The 19,263-nt window shown below is 39.9% G+C and overlaps 1 protein-coding gene across 2 annotated transcripts; it reads left to right on the forward strand.

The window, feature by feature from the left end:
- The first annotated feature begins 305 nt into the window (after window positions 1–305).
- On the forward strand, window positions 306–9,582 carry FGFBP1 (fibroblast growth factor binding protein 1). 2 transcript variants are annotated; one of them, XM_035569012.1, is made up of 4 exons: window positions 306–324; window positions 2,579–2,633; window positions 4,442–4,538; window positions 8,775–9,582. In XM_035569012.1, exon 4 carries the CDS (start codon window positions 8,800–8,802, stop codon window positions 9,514–9,516), a length of 717 nt encoding a protein of 238 aa, XP_035424905.1. In that variant the 5' UTR covers window positions 306–324; window positions 2,579–2,633; window positions 4,442–4,538; window positions 8,775–8,799; the 3' UTR covers window positions 9,517–9,582. The 2 variants fall into 2 exon arrangements, with proteins under 2 accessions (XP_035424905.1, XP_035424903.1); XM_035569010.1 differs by lacking the exon at window positions 306–324 and adding an exon at window positions 2,323–2,386.
- Window positions 9,583–19,263: the final 9,681 nt, after the last annotated feature.

The following is a 19,263-nucleotide window of genomic DNA, read 5'->3' on the forward strand; positions in this document are numbered from 1 at the left end:
GAAAGTAATTCAGTGGAGACTGCTGTGTATACCAGAGAAAAAAAAAAAAAAAACTAAAACAAGTGCTTAATTCAAATACCAAGGACTAAGAAAAAAATCTTACTTTTACGAGTGGGTGGATTACAACCAGAAGAGGTTGAATCTCATTTCTAGCCCTTGCCTTCCTTTAGCAATGCCACCAGCATTGCCATTGCCTTAGTGCAAAGACTTTTTCTGGCCGTTCAGTTGGATAACATTTTCCTGCAATGCTTTAAAGAGAGATCAGGATTTGTGACAGCTGAAAGAACTTTTTTGGTTGTTGGAATGTTAAATTCAGCGCTTATGGTAAGCAGAACTGCTCATAAAACAGTCCCTTGTGTCCCAATGAGACCTGTGTGATGATTTCATCCGAGTCCAGTTCTTCCTTCTTGTTGACGTGCATGTCTCACCATTACCCTGAGTAGACTCCAGTCTGCTGGCAGACAGTAATTTACAATGGCATCTTTTTATTATTTTACTCATTTTATGTTTCTTAAGAGAATACTCCTTTGTCTGATTGTATCTCTGAAGCTGTTTTGGTCAGACAGAAAGGCTCTTGCATTGCTCTAAGCTATAAAAATCTTACTAGACAAAAGTTCACATGGCAAGCAGACAATAGTTGTTTTTCCTGGCTGCCAAGACAACTTGAGTGTGCCCTGAATATGGTGAACCAATGCTAACAAATCAAGCAGCCAGCTCACTCAGATAAAACCACAGAGAATTGTATGATTGAGTTTGGAGAATCCTTAGCCATGATTGAGATAATGGAAGTGTTAACTTCCATTAGAGCCAAAATTAAACAAAAATATGTAAAGTTCAGTGTTTGAGGTTAAGTTCTTTCTGACTTTGGGAAAATCAGTATGAAGAACACCTTTCTATATAATATCCCTCCATTTTATACGATAATTTTTCTATTTTTTCTTTATCTAGTATAGCCTTTGTATTCTTTTAAAACTTTTTGTTGTTGTAGTAAAGGACATTTAAATTCTCTGATTATCTCAGATTGAGAGAGCAGCCTAAGAACTCCAGGATCTGTGTCTATCTAATGCTATCTCTTCTTTGGTGGCCCTGTAGCATGATCAGATGCAAATAAGCAGGGATCTGCTTATTTGGGGATATGCTTTTCACCAACCCTTGTACAGTAGCAATTATCTTTATTAAAGAGTACTTAACAAATGCGTAGATGAGAGTAGTTATGTTAGCTAGTGATGGCAATTATTTATATCTTTTTTTTTTTTGTCTTTGAATTGTTTCAAAATGAAGGCAAACTTTCTTGAAGTTTGGTTCAACATACTTTCACAGTAAAATAAGGGAGAGCAAGCATCTCAGCTTTTACTATCCTTGTTTGAATTTGGGTAGCCTCCTCCTGCGAAAAAAAAAAAAAAAAAAAGTGAATCCCATTTGGCAGCAAACCATTCCATCCCCGGTGTGCACGTGGTCCTCAGAATTTTCCTCCATGTTATCTAATGAAACAGCACAAATTTCCTCATCATCTCAAAAGCACATTCCTAACAGCCATGCTCCATCCTAACAGCCATGCTCCATCCTTGGCTTGGCTTTCCTCAGGTTCATCCAAGCCATTTATATTTTTTCGAAACAGCTACCCTAAGCTAAGAAATACAGTGATTCTCTCTGGATATGAAAACAAGCTCACCCTTCTCTCACCTCGCTTGAGTAATTGGTGACCAGCACTGGTGGCCAGGGGTGATCTGGGAGCCCATGAGGGCCAGGCTGAAGAGAACCTGCACCTTGGCAGTAATGAATTTCAGCATATTTTAATCAAAATCTTGCCAAGATAATGCGGCAAGTAAACAAAGACTAACCCTGTTTAAAATGGCAATGGGAACCTTCGCGTGAATGTATGCTGTGCTGTTTTGCTATAAAAGAACTTTGCCTTTAGTGTTGCAAGGTGCTCTGCTTTTATTGTCTTATAATTATTATACAACTCTCATACAGTTTCTGCTGTTCTGTCGGCAACTTAAAGCTAACATTTGCTTGAATCAGCTAGTTTTTGTTTATTCCTCATTTGGGTTTTATGATATCAGTTTTCACCAGGATGCTCTTCTTCCGATTAAGTTTTTAGTTTGGGCCAGTTTGTGAAATAATTGGACGCTGTTGTAGTTGCAACAAAGAGTGAATCTAAGCCTTTTTATATAGTTATTTTACTAATATGAATTTAACTCTAGGTGAGAAGTGGCTGAAAATTATTGTTAGCTGATGAGTTTTTTTCTGCCCCCTTTCAAATAGTTACGCCTCCATATGAACAGATCTCAAAGCACTGAAGCTGCCACTGTGTTTGTGATGAACTAGCATCTTCCAGAGGTGTGCCAATAGGCTGTGGATTATTCTGACCTGTTGGGCATGGACGGTGAGATGCAAAAAGTCTGGCATTGATGCCACTGCCTATGTGACAACATTCTTGCTGCTATGTAAAGGGACTTCAGTGTTTAGGGCTGCTGTCGTCCTGTCTTTTGTAGATACTACATTCACAGAATGAAAAAGGAAGTAAAGTTATACCTGTTTTTTTTTTTTTTTTTTTTTTTTAATCTGGGAATGGAAGTGAGGAGCCGGAGAGCAACCCAACCATCATACTAAATGGGATATTGCACTTGGAGGTATGGGTATGATTGTCATGTTCGTTAACTTACTGAGTCTTTCAGCAGATATTTTCAGCAAAATGGTGTACCCCTACAGGCTGTGAATGATTAAACGTCATTAATAAACCATGCAGGAATAGACTAGTCTGTTTTAATTATAGTAGAATTGCATGTTCATAACGTGTGTGCCTATACACTGAAAGTGCCTGATTGACGTGCATTGATGGTGTTCCTTTACTCAAAGGGAAAACCTTGAATGCTAGTCTCATAAAAAATAAAATTAAAAATAAATAATAATAAAATAATAATAAAAAAAAAACAACACTGAAAGCTTACTGCACGTTACCATCATCCACATGGTCAGGCTGGTAATTTTTAAAAGAACTCTACCCTGTAGAGTGCCTAATGTCATTCTTTCCTCAGGTCATGCAGCAAATATATATTCACTTCTAGTGTATATTTAAAAGCATGAAGTGAGGTTTATAATACACATGCCTGATCCCATCCTTTTAACAAAGTTTGCAACGTACTGCAGAGAACTGCTGTGGGGCACATTGTGCCAGGTGACACAGTTTTCAAGGAAGCCTGTGCGCTAAAAGGAAAGTTGTGACAAAAGGATTGATCTTTCAGATGTCCCTTGAGCACCATTAAAAAAAAATATTCCTTTTATATCCTTGGAACATTACCTGGTGCCGTGAGTCACTCTCCATCACCAGAATTGCTTGAATGCCACAGAACCATACTCACAGGCATTAATTTGAAGTGTAAGCAACTGTTCCCTTGCTGAATCTATTTTCATTCATTCTGCCTGAGCATTTGCATGGAGAACGACATCCTAGTACCTACATGTGTGACTGGCAAATAGCTAATATTCTGTATTAGGTATATGTAATACATCTAAATATATGTAATATGCGTAGCTGTATTTGCACGTGGTCAAGGGAATTCATCAACTGTTTACTGTTTGTAAGCAACCTTTTATTCTGTGGGGAAAAGTGTCTCTGTATGAGCAGTAGCCTCACAATGTTACACAGATGATACCACAAGCAAATTGCACTTTGCAATTAATGCACCAGTGCAAATAACAAATGGTTTAAACAATAACAATTTCTTATATAAGACGTGTATTTATTTGTGGATAATATATGAGCAGCGTTAGGCCTAAATAGAAAATACTGTGCGTCTTCCAAGCCTATGAATGACAACCAGGAATACAGATAAAACCTCCTCTTTGCTTGAACAGCAGAAAGACACCAGCTAGATTTAATCCTATCAGTTCTAATGAAAATAAAATGCTGATTAACTGCCCTGAGTTTTAGTCAAAAAGGCAGCAGGGATACAAGTGGTTTAAGATTCTTCAATATAAAACTCACATTGGGATTTCGGCATCCACGTTTGTAGTTTTCAGTTACTGCTTTTATTTCCTAGTATTGCCAAATGTTTTATGTGCCTGTCTTTTGATTTTAATAAGTAAACAGGTACCCATAAATCTGATCTTGGCAAATTAGCTGTTCAGATTTGCCATATGTTGCATGGATCGAGCAGTTTTTCAGTTATTAGTCTGCACCATTTGTTCTGTGGCAGAACTGTGCTTGCAGTTTACAAGCAAACAGCATTTCAGCTCAGCAGAGGGCAAGACGAAGGCATACTTTAAAATGTGCATGAATGAAAGAAAAAAAATACTTTTGTTGAAAATCATGTTACAAACAAGTTTTGTAGCAGGTTTTTTTATTGTTGTTGTTGACAAGTAGGTGCTGATTAAGCATAATTAATTAGGAAATGAAAATCCTACTTTAATCTTGTGTACTTTCTTTTCCTGATGAAAGCTGAGGAAATCAGATATTCTGATCACCTGAAAGTGGTGATGAGGCAGCTCCCAGGAGGATAACTGGGGTGAAGTGTGAATAGATACTACACGGTCAGGTAAGTTAAAGCAACCATAAAACACCAGTCCATGCCTAATTTAAAAAGTAGAGAGCAATATTCTGGGGACATATCAATGAAACTGGAGGGTATCCAGGCCAGCCTCCATAGAATGAGTCTACATTTCATGCACCACAATAAGTAAATCTTCTTTTACTGGGATTTTGAAATCATCTAAGCAGGTTAGGCAAGAGGTCCATCTAGCCAGAACAGATCATCTCAAAGATGTAATCGCCCATATCAACAAGCACTTGGCTGCAGAATTCTCTGAAGACATTTCTGCATTCTGGAGACAGGAGGAGCAAACGTGTGTCCAGAATGGCATGACCTCAGGAAGGGAATATTAAAGCAGCAGAAAGGCAAATCTGCCTCTTCCCAGCCTTTTCTCTCCCCGTCTTCCCCATTATTTATGAAGCAGGAAGACTACCTTGATATGTCCCATCAACAATGGGTCAGCTAACAAGGATTGACAATTCGGCTAGGCAAAAACTGTCAAAATAGGCAGTTTTCAAAGTGATGAGTGGTGGAGGGCTTCAGTATTTTCAATACATTGTGATTAGTTTCTCCAGTAAACAATATTTTATGAATATCAGAAAAAAAAAATATTGTAACTTCGTCTACAAGATTAAGCATCATATTTCCTTTCTAGGTAAGGAACATCTGGTGGACAAGCATCTCCTGATAGACATCTCAAAGAAAGCCTGTGGCAGAGCCAGAGTAGGAAAGCATAATTCCTTATTATAAGCCTTGTGCTTGGTCCCAGTGCCTGCGCTTCCTTACATACTTCTTTGTAACCTTCTTCTCCTCTGTCTGTAGAAGTTGTTTAGCCAAAGTAGATTTAGACAACGTCTTAGATACATCCTAATTATTCCATTGCTCTTAAGGACAAAGGTGGGCAATATCTTTGGAAGAAACGGAAACAGTATTTCCAGTCTAGATTACATTTTGCATTGATTTCCAGGTTCTCTTGAAGGGAGAAAGAGAAATGAAGGAAGGAGAAGCTGGAGGCAGAGATTAGAAACAAAGAAACTAGAAAGAAGTTAAAAACTGAGGCCATATCTGTCATGTCAGATCATTCAAAGAAATGGATTTGCTGATAAGGGTGTAGAGATTGCACGCTTCAAAGATAAATGCTTTATTGGTTTGTTTTGTGGTTTTATTTTTGGTGATATGCCCAAACCAACTCCCAAATCTGTCACCCAAAAATCAATTTATAGTATGCTTACACAAGGCAATGGAGCATGATAAAGACATACCTGAATTAATGCCAGAACCTGAGGTAGTGTATGTAGCCACTTTGGCTTGACACTGTCCCCAAGTAATTAGCCCTGATGAGAGGCTCATTAGTTTGGGCACATGGCCACACTAATGCAGCTGTACTGTTTGATGATCCAAGTAAAGCCTGCAGACACCACTGTGCATGCTGTGTGGTGTCAGTTTGGGATTCCTGAGCAGGACAGTCCCAGCCTGTCTTCTCTCCTACATTATCTTTGTTCTTTGATTCCCATCCAATCTGGCTCGCTGTTAAACATCTTCTGATCCCTGAGTCACCCCTGCCCCTATTCATTAGCCCTTGGCAGTGCTAATCACAAATCTTCCACATTTAATGGAGTTTGCAAATAGTTTCATACCAACTCATGCCAGTCAAAGGTGCACAAGGCAGACCCAGTGCCTCAACTTGGTGAGAAGCATCCCAGTGAGCTGAACATATACAGAGGGCTCAGCAGATAGTTGTGGTACACAGGTATTCAAGTATTCACCCTTAGTATTTCAAGTATATGAATCCTCTTTCCCACTTTTCTGTCACTCACACATTGCAGAACTACTAATTTTCTTCCTTTTTTTGGCTTCTGATTTTTTTTTATTATTGTTATTTTTACAGAATATGAACAGTCTCCTCATCACCTGCCCAGCCCAGACAATGCATTCCCTATAGCTTAGTCCCTTTGTCTCATTCCATTTGTACCCTATGGGAGAGTTGAAGAGGAAGACTTGCTTGTCTTACACCAGTTTCTACTTTCACCTCTTCTGGCATCCCCTTTCAGTCCTGGAACTATTTCCACAGCACACCTAACAAATGTCATACTTACTTTTCCCCAGTAAAACCTGAAGCATCCTGGCTATAAAGGCACTAGCTACTCTATCCATTCTTTAAGGGAAGCCAGTTCCCAGCTCTGAATGCATATTTATAGGCATTTGTATATTTGCCTGATGTTTGCTTTTTCACTGTCATATTCATTTTCAAATTAATATATTAGACATGATCCAGTAATGAAATTTCATCAATAACCTATTTCTTTACATACAGAAATGCTGGCAGAGAGAGAAGTGTGTGGATCAGTGCTGTGCAGTTGGTCCCAGCTCTCAGACCCCGTAACAGTCACTGAGGGAGCCTGAATCAGTTTCTGAACTTTATGCTTATGACCATCTCACTATGATGAACACTGTCCTTAATGCAGAATAGTTACTTATTTTAAAATGTTCCCCAATACTTTGTGTGTGTGTGACAGTAGGTAATGAAATGTTCTAAAAGCCACTTCAAAGTGCTTTGTGGAATGATTTTCATTTTGCAAAGACTCACTGAACACCGCTACCCAAATTCTGCTAAGCACAGTGGAAGGGCAACTTGTTGAGGGTATTGCAGGATACATCTCTCAATGCCTGGGAAAAGCTTTTTCAGAGAAGCTCATGATCTAATAAAGTTCTTATCATTGTGCATGAAAAGGGAAGGACTTGGCTAAAGTAACATCTAATTTACGCAAACACACCTTGTCACCCCACCATAGCTGATTTTTGTGTGTGCTGAGAATGAGAACTGGCATTTTTCCAAGGAGGTGTGTCAGAGGTAAAGGAACAAGGCACTGAAGTATCCTATTGTGTTGTAATAGTCTTGCTGGAGACCTGAAGGTGTGTCTCTGCCTTTATAAATACCACACTGCTTTTACAAGTAGCTCCAATCCTTCTGAGAGAGACAGGTTGCATCTTGAGTTATATTCGGATAGCTCCACGTCCTGTGCAAGGTATGTCTTTTAGTTATCTTGCTTTTGCTATGTTCCACTTATAACAGAAAGATATTGTCATGTCAGTATTTATATTAATCTTATTAGCTGCCATATTTCCAATAGAACTGTAAATACCATATTTTATACAGTGAAAATCTCTGTATGTAGAATATAGCATGAACCAAGTCAGGTAGGAGCTATGCAAAAATGGGAGCTGCTCCTATACTGCTGCCTATGTGTTCTAGATTAATACACATATGTAACTAAAGATATTTGCAGAGAGTTTAATGTTGAAATAGGTTCCTTCTAACATGCCTACACACGGATTTCTGCTTTCTAACATGGTTACAGAAATGTCTATGATGGAAACATCTGAACAGTACATTTAGAGATCTAATCCACTACATGTGGCATTTAAACCCTCTACTATTAAGGTGTGCTCTGCCAGAGCTTTGATCCTGACAGCTGCTTCATAAAGAGAAACACCTACAGAAATAAATATACTCTGTGCATGGTAGCTTTAGACACAGCCAAGTACACTGCAGGTGCTTTCAAAAGTAAAAAGTAATTCTGTTTGTTTAGTAGTCAAGGCAGTAAAGAACGCAGCTGTAGTTGCTTCTTTGGTGTATGAATGAAAAAGCTACTTTTTTCTTTTTCAATAAAAAACTTAAATGCTGGCATAACTAGTGAATTAAGTCAATTTGCAGGATGCCTAGGAAATAATTATGCTCAACTTAAACACATGGTTTCCTTTCTATTTGGCACGTTTTTGAAGAAAAGCCAGAGGTTGGAGTCAAAATCGTTTCTGTGACATTCACAAAATGGGAGATCATGGGCACAACAGCTGCTTTGTATGGTCTAACAAGATCTGAGACTGACAAGTCCCCTCGTCAGATTTGTTCTGTGTCTGCAGGAGGGAGTTTAATCAGGGTACCTCAGTCACTGGGTAGGGGCATGTCCTGGGAAAGAGTCTCCTCTGTTCCACACTGCTTAGGTAATCAAGTAATTGGATCAGAAGGACATACTCCACAGCCAGCTGTTTCTCAAGAAAAATATATAATTGTTCTAGAAACCAAGCATTAGGCACATGAAGGACAGAGGATCTTGCCAGTAACATCATTTTCATAGGTATCAAGGAGCCGTGCAATAGCAGGTCTGAAATACTGCATCTGTCATATGGAGTCCAGTATGAAGTGAAAATATTTTAATACACGTATGTTTTTCTGTTTTGAAGGCAGATAACAAGCAAAATAGAAACCATGAGAATCAAAAACTTTGGACTTCTTTGTGTGTTGATTCTGGTCTCCCAGATGCTACTAACCAGCTGTGAAAGACAGAAGGAAAGAAAAAAAGGAAGACAAGGCATAGAAAACAGTGGAAAAAAACAAACTGAATCAAATCAAGAGAAAGAAAAAGGGCGGAAGCCAAAAGGAGGAAAAGCATCTCCTAAAGGCAAATTTAAAACCAAAGAAAATGCTGAGTGCACCTGGGCAGTGACCAGCGTGGATGCTGCTACCGTGCGAGTCGAGTGCATGAACGGCGACAGCAAGTTCTGGTGCGAGTTCTCTGGGGACCCTTCCACCTGTCCGCACTACGCAGCAAACCAGAAATCCTACTGGAAGCAAGTCTCCCGCTCCTTAAAGAAGCAGAAGCAGATCTGTCAGGACCCCAGAAGCATCCTCAAATCCAAAGTGTGCAGGAAAGGCCCACAAAGTGCTCACCTCAAACTGACAAGCTCAAGCCTCCTGGCGTCAGTGGGTCCTGCGAAAGGGGATGCAACCCACCACAAAAAAGAAGTGGCACAGGTCCCAGCCGCTGCCTCTGAGCCTGGAAAACAGCTAGAGCACAGCTCCCAAGACTGTGTTGAAGACGTTGATTATATTGATCAGAAGAAGGTGGCTGAGGAATACTGTCCAGAAAGTCTGCTTTCCTTCTGCAACTTTTTTATAACAATGGTGCAAGACAAAAAATGCTGAGGACGTGTTTGTAAATCCCCGTGTCATGAAATTCTTATCTCAACTAAGCTACTGCAAACTCGTCCACATCTTACTCTTATGTTATATAGTGTATATAAGAAAAAAAAGTCATACAGCTGTATATTTATATATTTTTCTGATTTTGTTTTTACACAGCAGACTACACTTGGCATAGTTGAAGATGTATAGACTTTACTTGCACACAGATTTCTACACAAGTGTTATCAATAGATGTTACGTACTCTGCACTGAGGTGTCTTAATAGTCTCTTTGCCCCTTTTTGAGCTGTGCTAGCCAAAGGGATGAATTCAGTGCTATGCACTTCTTGGTTATGTACTATATACTTCTAACCTAAAATTATTAAGTAAAATAAACTTCAAAATGTATTCAAAATATTCTCTCACTCTCTGTATTTAACTAGATTTTTCCGTAAATGCTAAGCTTTTATCAAAGACTGACCATTCACAGGATCTAAGGAGTCTCGCCTATAAAGCACTTTTAACAAAACTTCTGCAGCATTGCAGAATTCAGCTTTCTCAGCCAGAGCATGTAATATTTTGATCTGAGGGAAATACATCATCATCACTTTTTCATCAATGTGATAATGACGGGCTGCAAGATTTCCAGATTTTCATAGTTTTACAAAGCTTCAGCTTTCCAATCTCATCAAAGGATGTCAGAAAACTTTGCAAACTTCAATCCTCTCATTTCTCCTGTACTATGAAGCACATTTTACTCTTTTTAGGCTAGATAAACTGAGACACAGAGATAAAATGGCTTGTCCAAGCTTGTATGTATGTCCAGGACTGGACTCCTTCCTCAAGCAGCTAAAGCACTTATGCTCAGTGCTGCCTGTGCTTTCTTTTGAAGTTCCATTGTCCGTTCTCTTTATGTACAGACAACACCAATAAATACTTTTCCATGTGTTAGACTTCATCTGTATTAAAAAAAATGATAATAATCCAAACTCTGCAAGTAAGAATAGAGATTTTAGAAAATAATGACAACTGATCCTTAGTAATATTTGAAACTTCAGCTGGAAGAAACGTAATATGCAGGTTTTTATATGTTTAATACGCCTCACTTCCAGTGGCACTGGGCTAGGAAGGACGGTCTTTTGCCACAGTGATGCACCTGAAGAAACGTGAGCTTTCATGAAATACAATTTCCCTGATCATTTCTAGCAAATTGAAATAGTATTTCTGTCTCCTGAGAAAATATGGCCAGTTCCCTGCTGTAATTACCTCACTGCTGCCTCCTGGATTCACCTCAACCTTTTAAAGAATATTTGTATGATGTGTAGTTATGAGTAACTTTTTGTTTAAATCAAAATGTCCAGGGAGGACATTTTAATGTTACTCGGACTTGTTGCTGCAGTGATAGAGGCCCATGCCATTATTTAACATCAGTTAGTATTTTCTTTGCAACAAAAACTTAACTTAGCAAAAATATTTAAATTTAGGTGGGACTCCTCAATAGGAGAGTAGAGGAAAGTGCTACTAAACACACAGCTTTTCATTTTTAGCTTGCAGGTAGGGACCATACCTTCTTACATAGGGTTGAAATGATTGTGGTGGGATCAGGAAGAAGGCATGGTACCGGCTTTGGCATTAGCCATAGGGTTTTAAAGAGGACTTCTGGTTTTCTGGAGGCTCACATAAGTATTTCATATGATATTCGTTTACATTTTTTTGCTAGTTAAGGTATAGCTAGTGGCAAGTTAATATCTGACTAATGTCTTGAATGTAGGATGCTGCTATTACTCAGGCAAACTGTAGTCTCAGAAGCATTCAGCAGGTCCTTCTTATTGAATTTCCAGCTCCTGCATGCCCTGCGGTTACGGTAGGTATTTCCAGGCTATGCAGTTCTGTCAGACTGATGCCCACAGCAAAGCCAAATTCCAGTAAAGGGGCATTAGCACTAACTCCTGAGCAGGCTGGAAGACACAGCCAATCTGGTACCGAGTAGGGCAGAAACACAGCTATCGGTTTCTTATTAACGTAGATCTGTAGGTATGAGGTTTCAGCTTCTAGAGACCTTGTGTTTTGGCCTACACCACTTCGCATTGGGAGAGTGCTGAGATAAGAAGGTCAGAAGTTGCAGAGGAAGGATGAGGAGCACACCTATGGCTCCAGCAATCATGTGCTGTAGCAATTAATTATGAATATCTAACCTGATCTCCAGACACCTGTATAGTAGTCCCAGATCACAACCAGAGCACTAGATGAGGCTGGATTAAAAGGCTTAATTGTTCCAGACGTTTTGGAAAATGGTGAATCCCAACTGCCATTAGCTGCTGTTACCCTCACGAGTATTAATGTGAGTAGTTGGTTGCCTGATGTGTGATCCGCCCCTCTGCACTGCCAGGAGGCACTGCTCTCCTCTCTGTGGCTGCTGGCCAGCCCCACACACATGGAGCCAGTGACATATCCCAGAGCAAATTCCAGCCGGGGATTCCAGAGCCATGAGTTGCATCGCTGCATGCAGGACTGTCAGCACCCGGAGCCATGTGTGGGACCTGCATTGTCTTCGCCAGCAATGCATTATATTTCTGCATCTGTGTCCTCTTGTGTTTTTTTTTTTTTTTGTTTGTTTGTTTTTTTCCCTCAGGAATGACTTTGATATTCATGCGTGCCTCTTCCCAGGAGGAAAATGCCCAATCTTAATATTTCCACGGTGCATTTCAGCTGTGATGTATGGGGTTGTTCCAGCATCCTACATGGACTGTTTGGAGCACCAGGGAAGACAGGAGAAAAAGGAGATTTTTGTGCACCCCTTTTTCTTGGAATGTAGCCTAATGTGAGAGTGAACATATCAAAACTGTCTCAGCCAAAGGACTGGATTTTTAAAATTCCATGTATATGTAGTTCTGGGTGTTCTTTACAAGGGCACGTTTCAGAAGAGCAAGGTCTAAGAAAAGCATGGCTGCAGTCTAACTTCATGAGCAGCCTTTTCGGTGACTGCAGAGACCTATGCTAAGTGCATGTAAGCTTTCACAACACTTACCAAGCCTTGTATTTCAGGCCTGCATCTACACAGCAATCGCTTGACAACAATTACCTGTGAGTGCTTTCTTCTGGGCTTTTACAGGGCCAGTTAGGTCAGTATAATGTTAGTGCTTCTAGAGGCAAGCAGGTCAGGATAAATAAAATATTTCTTGGTGTTCCTCATCTCAGGATCTGTGATCATTCTGAAGAAGTTCATTGTTGAGCTCCATTCTGTGCTTCTTAATGGCGGTATGGAGTTTTCTGACACCTTCTACAGCAGAGCAAGTGAGAGCAATGAGCGGATTTAAATTATGTCTGTGCAGCCCACGTCCTCCGACCTACCATATTCAACACTTGAGGATCTCTGCTCCCTGGAAAAATCAGCCTCATTTTACACATGGGGAAATGATGTATAGGAAGATTGTGTGACCTCAGTCGTCATGAGGAGAAAAGCTGAACTGGGAGGTTTTCAGGGGTCTTCAGAGTTCCAGTGGTCCCCTTCTCATTCTTCATGATTAGATCATTCTGGACAGGAACTACAAGAACAAATGTAATTGGCTTTGAAAGTATCCATATGTCTTCTAGGCATTTTAAAATTGTCAGAAGCATCTTTGGGAAAAATGTACCTTACTTTCCAGGTAATTTTGTTTGTTTCTCCAGAAAACCCTGGGTATTATAATGTGAATGTTTACTTGGAACGGATGGGGCTTTTGAAGATAGAAAACTCATTCTTGCTTCAGAGATAAAGAAACTTCAGGGAGTTCCCCTGTTTTTGCAATGTGGAATGCTAATACCTTTGGTAATCCCTTTAGATTATGGATGATTTTTTAGGTGGACTCAAGCCCCACATACTCCTACAGATTCTCAAACTCTCACCAAACTTCAGAGAAACTAAAAACTGTTAAAAGAAGAAGAGAGAAAATTTTCAAAGTTAAACATTTTTGTGAAGTTAGTTGTTAGTGTATGACTCTAATCTAGAAAATTTTAGATGTAACTCTGTATTCACTAGGAAGTGGGGAGATATTTTTAGTGCCTAACAAACAGCTCTGGCAATGTTCTGTAACTTAAGAATCTGTAAAATTTTGGCTCCTTTAATTTTAAAGTTTTTTATTCTTCTATTATTTTCTGTAGTATGGCTTCCACTCACTTTCACACACAATTTCATTTTAATGAGTTTCCGTTTCTTTTGCAACCTCCTTTATTCGTTTACCACGTTGGCAGCAGTACAGATTGCACATCTAATCTCTCGTGTTGCATGACTGCTCGTAGGAGAACAGAGCCCAGTGACTCAACCTTCCTGCTTCCAAGAGGGCCCTGCCCTCCTCTTTCCCCGAGGGGGCCAATGAGTACCTACCGCCTGATATCACCTCACCCGAATTTGGCCAACCGTTGCAGAGGCTGAATGTTCAGACATGACACATTTTACACGGCTGTGCTCAAGCCATGTAGACATAGTTGAACCTAGATAACAAATTCCACTCCCTTTTCCACCTTTACCTTATTTTTTTTTTCTGATGCTGCCCTGAGCAAGGCAGCTCAATACTTGTTGGTAGCTGCTGCACCTCATCCATGCCTGTGCCTGGATTTTGTTCCATTTCCATATATTATATTGCGTGTTCCTCTAGGCTACCTCCAAGAGTGACACCAATTTGTTTAGCACACTGGGGCTCAATCAAATGGGAAAACCCAGCTTTGAGGCCACTCCAGCCCAATCTCATCACCAGGGCGGTGGTACCCTCTCATCCCTTGCTGGAGCACGCATGGCTCCTTGCCCACTAGCACCACAGATGGTCAAATAAATCCTACAGGTCTCAAGACCACCGTAGGTACTCCTGTGTTTTAATGTATTTGAGCTTCTTTCTGCTCCCTCCCTTGAAAGAGCAGGGGAACTTTGAACTGAACTTACAGTCATCACATCTCTTCAGAGAACCAAAGAGAAGTCAGAGTACAAGAACCCTGGCAGGGTTGCAGTTATCAGATACTGGACACATGGCGGTTTTAGAAGGACATTTTGGTCCTTCTTCCAAAGTTCCTTACTGATTCCACTTGAAATAGCTGTTTTAAGACAAAGAAGTGATAAGGAAGAAGTGGAAAAACTGTAAGGACTTCCCATGAGGATGCAACCACCTGGCTGCCTGAGTCACTGATCATACCTGGCACCATGTAGAAATGATAAACTTAATTAACCTGAGGCTCCCGGGGACCATGGAAGTCTGACACTGATTTCCAGGCAACAAACAGACACATCAAAAGGACTTGGTTATATAATGAGAGGCTGCAACATGTCCAAAACTGCCTGTGAGCATGCACATATAAGCACTCGGTGGTGCTTCGTGTATGCCAGGGGAGGGGAGCGCTGCTCCAGTCAGCCAGAATGTTTGATGTTAAAATGGATCTTAAAATCCAGGAATTACAGCGTTATCTGTAACAGTAATGTATTCTGTATATCCATATACGTGCACCAATTATATGTACTAAGTGTGCTTAGATAACAGGATATTTTTAAATAACATGAGCTACCTTTGCATCTGTTGCCTAAAGGTGATGTGGTTTCCAGAGTCACTCCAGAGGTGGTGTGATTCCCTGGAAAATCTTGGACTGCTTTTTACTCCACAGCAGCTGAATCCCAACAGATACATGTGCTGTGGCAGCTCTGTTCCTATTCCTTGTTCCAAAGAGCCCTATAAAGGACGGCTGCAGTTCTCTAGTGCAAGCTTCCAGGAATGTTGTGCCTTGTCTCTTATGTCTCTAGGCATGAGCGTGGTCTTTGCTCTGTACATGTGGCAGCCTACAGACCTCAGTGTCCTGCAGCGAGGACTCCAGCTAAGTGTTGATCTCAGAGATTCTGAACACCTCACTTACATGTGCAAGCACAGACGTGAGCTAAAGAGGACAGTTTGTGGGCAGAGAAAAGCTGGGGCATCAGGGGATATTGGTTTGTGTATGACTTCAGATAAAATTTTGTCTCAGAAACAATCCATGAGCTCACTAGGGGTTGCGTGTGTTGCTGCAGTTGGGGTGTTTGGGTTAAAAGAACCCCATTTGTGTTAACAATCAGGGTGCTGGCTCTACGGGGGTGTCTGAGCTCCCAGGTCACCGTCACTGTAAGAGGGAAGATGTTAGTTGATGGTGTCCTGGCCAGAGTCCAGCTAGGTAACTCCACTCTGCTGTCCAAACCCTTCTTAGAATTTCGATCCAGTGCAGCTTTGGCAATATGCAGTGAGAGGCTCCGGGTCATGGAACTGGAGCAGTATTAATAGAAATGGCATGTGGAAACTTGATGTGTTTTTTCAAACTAAAAAGAAAGAAAATATGCGTACAAAAGAAATGCTAAGAAATGATCACATGAGATTCTGTAGGAGTGATGCTTAGTGATGAATAAAATTATAATTCACAGAGAAAAAAAAAAAAGATTGAATGGTAATTTACGTCTATTTTGATTTCAGCATACTACCGTACTTTATTCACAGTATAGTGGACAATCACAAAAAAAATCCCGTAAGTAAAAGAAAGAAAAAAAAAGATTACCTATTTTAGACAATAATTTTATTATCAGAAGTAAACCAAAATGCTGTCATGGTTTCAAAAATAATTCTCAGACTTTGAATATGTAGTTTTTCCTTATCCAGCTGGAGTATGTTTCCAATAAAAGTTCTAGGGGAGTTTCCCTTTCCAAATGCTGGCAAAGTTTAGCTGGATGCCACCGCTATCAAATGTAATATTTCTTTCTTGACTTTATGAGCCTACCCCATATCTTCATTCAAGTAGCAACTAGTTTTACAGGCCTTTGTGGGAATAAAAGAACCAAAGAAGACCTGTCATAAACCAGGATCGCTCCAGAATAACATCACATGAATTCATGTCTCTTTCTTCTCTAAGAAGAACACATGAAATATGCTAGGAGCATATGGAAAAAGAAAAATCATATTAGCGCAGGTTTAGTTAGGGTTGGTGAGTCATTACAAGCTCCTGAGCTAACAGGTGCTTATTAGCTTTTTGAGCCTTTCTCCCTAAAAACTGTAGACAATCTTTTTTCCTAATTTTTCAGTACCTATTATTGCAGTACTGAGGTTACCTTAATGCTTGGATTTAGGTTTTTAGTAGGAGATGATGATACAGGATCATGCTTGCATGGCTCTTCTGAATTTGCCCCCTGCTTGCACCCGTAGTTTAGTTCTGGCAAGGGTATAGCTGACATTTCCAGTACTTAGCATATTGTCTTCAGTCTTTGGAAGCAGCATAAGATTTCCTTAGAGATGAAAACTGACTCACCTTCCTATGGAGCACCAGTATTCATATAACCCTTCCTATCTCTAGCCAAATCTATGTTGAATTTGGCTTCTCCTTTGCATTTGAAAACATTCTACTGTTATTCCATGAGACTACCTGTGTTTTACTTTTTGTTCACTCATTTACATAAAAACAATGCTTTTGGGGACGTGTGTCAGTATTAATGGAGCTCCTCTGGGCTTATGTAAGTACTACCTAGAAGTAAATTTGGCTAATAGCCTGTCATTAGGATTAATTTTACTCTTTGAAATAGCTACTGTAATTTATTACTGACCAGTAAGTCAGAGGTGCCCAAATAATTAACTGTTTTCAAATAGAAGTAATCGAACAACTGAAAACAGGACCAAAGGAGAAAGTAACAAAGGTCCAAGTGAAGACTGTCAATAGCTCTCTCCTACAGAGTCATATCTTTTAGGTTTCTTCATGAATAGAAGACGGAGGTGCCCCATGAGCTCAGCAAACACTTCAGGCAGTATGACCTGATGTGTAACGAAGTTCTTCAGTTCCCAAAAACATGCAGCTCTGGTCTCTTCATGGCTGTGGGCAGCATACTGAACAGTACGTCCAGGCAATAAATCTTTCACTTTGACAATGGGATATCAAATGACAATAGTGTTGGATCACAGCTTTCTCCTTATGTTTGACTGAAATATCTGGTTTGAAAGGATTGATAGTTTTTGCAGTACATAATATTGACTTCCTAATGTTTGCTTGTTAGCTATTTGTGTGACAAAAGGAGTTGCTCTCAGGTTTTTCATCAAGGGAGCTTGTGGAATTAATTCAGAATAGTAGTTGTATAGTTGCTAGATTTGTTCTGCTCAGATAAATACCAAGCTGTTACTTTTTTGTTTGTTTGTTTTTCCTGGCAGTAGATATGTCAGGAAATTTTAGAGAATGTTACAGGTTATGAATTCAAACAGCAAGATGAGAGGAGAAAGACAAAATGAAGGGTACAATAGAAGCTTCCCTTCTGCTCAAGTTTGGATAATTGGAACAATCTGGGGGCTTTTTGGGGAAAAAAGGTAGACTCGGTAGAATTGACCAATATCCCCCTTTTATATCTTTTGATTATGAAACTACAACTTCTGAGAAAGCTGATTCTGCCATGTATGACGGGAAGATTTGCCTCTTGGAAGATGTTACACAAAAATCAGCAGCATTTCATACACCTGCAGAATGCTAGCCAGGTGCTGTAATTAAACCATTTTCTGCACTACTGCCATTAGTCAAAGTCAGCAGAAATCAAAAGAAACAACGAAATATCAAAGACTTTCATTCACGCAGAGAGAAATTCACCTCTGTGCAGGAAAACAACAAAAGGCCCAGCTCAATGAGCCGACCTTAACACCTTCAAAATGATTCAAAACTTCTTTTGCCTGGGCATTCTGCAGCTTTCTGTTCTGCAGGCCACTGAAAGGCTGGTCTGGATAGTTTCCTTTAAGCCTGAAGCACAGAAATACCCACAACCAAGTCAGGTAGATAAGAACTCAAACTCTGTGTAGACATGAAAATTCACGACTAGCAACATTCAATAATCAGTGAAGAAAAATAAATGTACTGAGGTGTACAAGCAGAAGAAATGACAGACATTTATTTCCTGCTGGCAATCTTCTACTTTTCCAAGTGCGAGAGTCAAGATGCATATACATATGTGTGTGTATGCAGGAGTGCATGTGTGTGTAGACAGATTCTGAGGGAAAAATCACACAATTTAAGTATTTACAGTGTTTCAATTCTTGTAAAAATGAAATGTCAGGAGACTTTTACTCAGAAGATAGATTTTTTCTGGTTTTAATATCTGCAGGGTTCAGAAGGTAGACTTCATGTTTTTGGGGAACAGAGGGCAGAGCCAATCAATGAATGGCTACCTTCATATTACCGAGATTATTTCTGTTTTCCATATAGGAGAACAGAGTCAGAAGACTGAAATAACTTACCTAAGACCATATATCAACATAGCATATCTGTAGGTTAAATCTGTTCCTATTTTGAGGGCATTTAGTTTTCTGGACTTACATTAAGTATTAACTTGGCTCCAGAATTTACTGTTTGAGTGTTCATTTCTTTGGGTCACAATAGAATTGCACTTGGGAACATCATGAAGCCAATCGACCAGGAGCAATCAATTTCACTGCAGCTTCTGATTTGCCTGTCTGAACGTAACAGTGCTCTCCTTGTACACCCTTTAAGATTTCCACCAGCACCTACGCTATTCAATAGTTGAAAATGGCAGCAGTTGTATTGGCCTCCCAGTTCCTCCAGAAGATAGAAGTGCTTATGTGGGTGTATGGCTGCACATAAGCAATATGAACAACCATAGAGTGGGAATCCAAACAGATCTAGATTCTGGAAGAACTCAGACCTAATGCAGAATCAGTCTATAAAAGTAATCTAACAGCCCTATTAAAATTATCAGTCTAGCGGACCATCCACTCTATTAATTAAATCAACCAAATAGCTTTAATTTACA

Source organism: Cygnus atratus, chromosome 4, assembly GCF_013377495.2.
Source record: "Cygnus atratus isolate AKBS03 ecotype Queensland, Australia chromosome 4, CAtr_DNAZoo_HiC_assembly, whole genome shotgun sequence".
Lineage (NCBI taxonomy): Eukaryota > Metazoa > Chordata > Aves > Anseriformes > Anatidae > Cygnus > Cygnus atratus.

Coding starts and splice junctions, on each gene's coding strand:
- FGFBP1 (XM_035569012.1), top strand. CDS start 8,800: ATGAGAATCAAAAACTTTGGACTTCTTTGTGTGTTGATTCTGGTCTCC.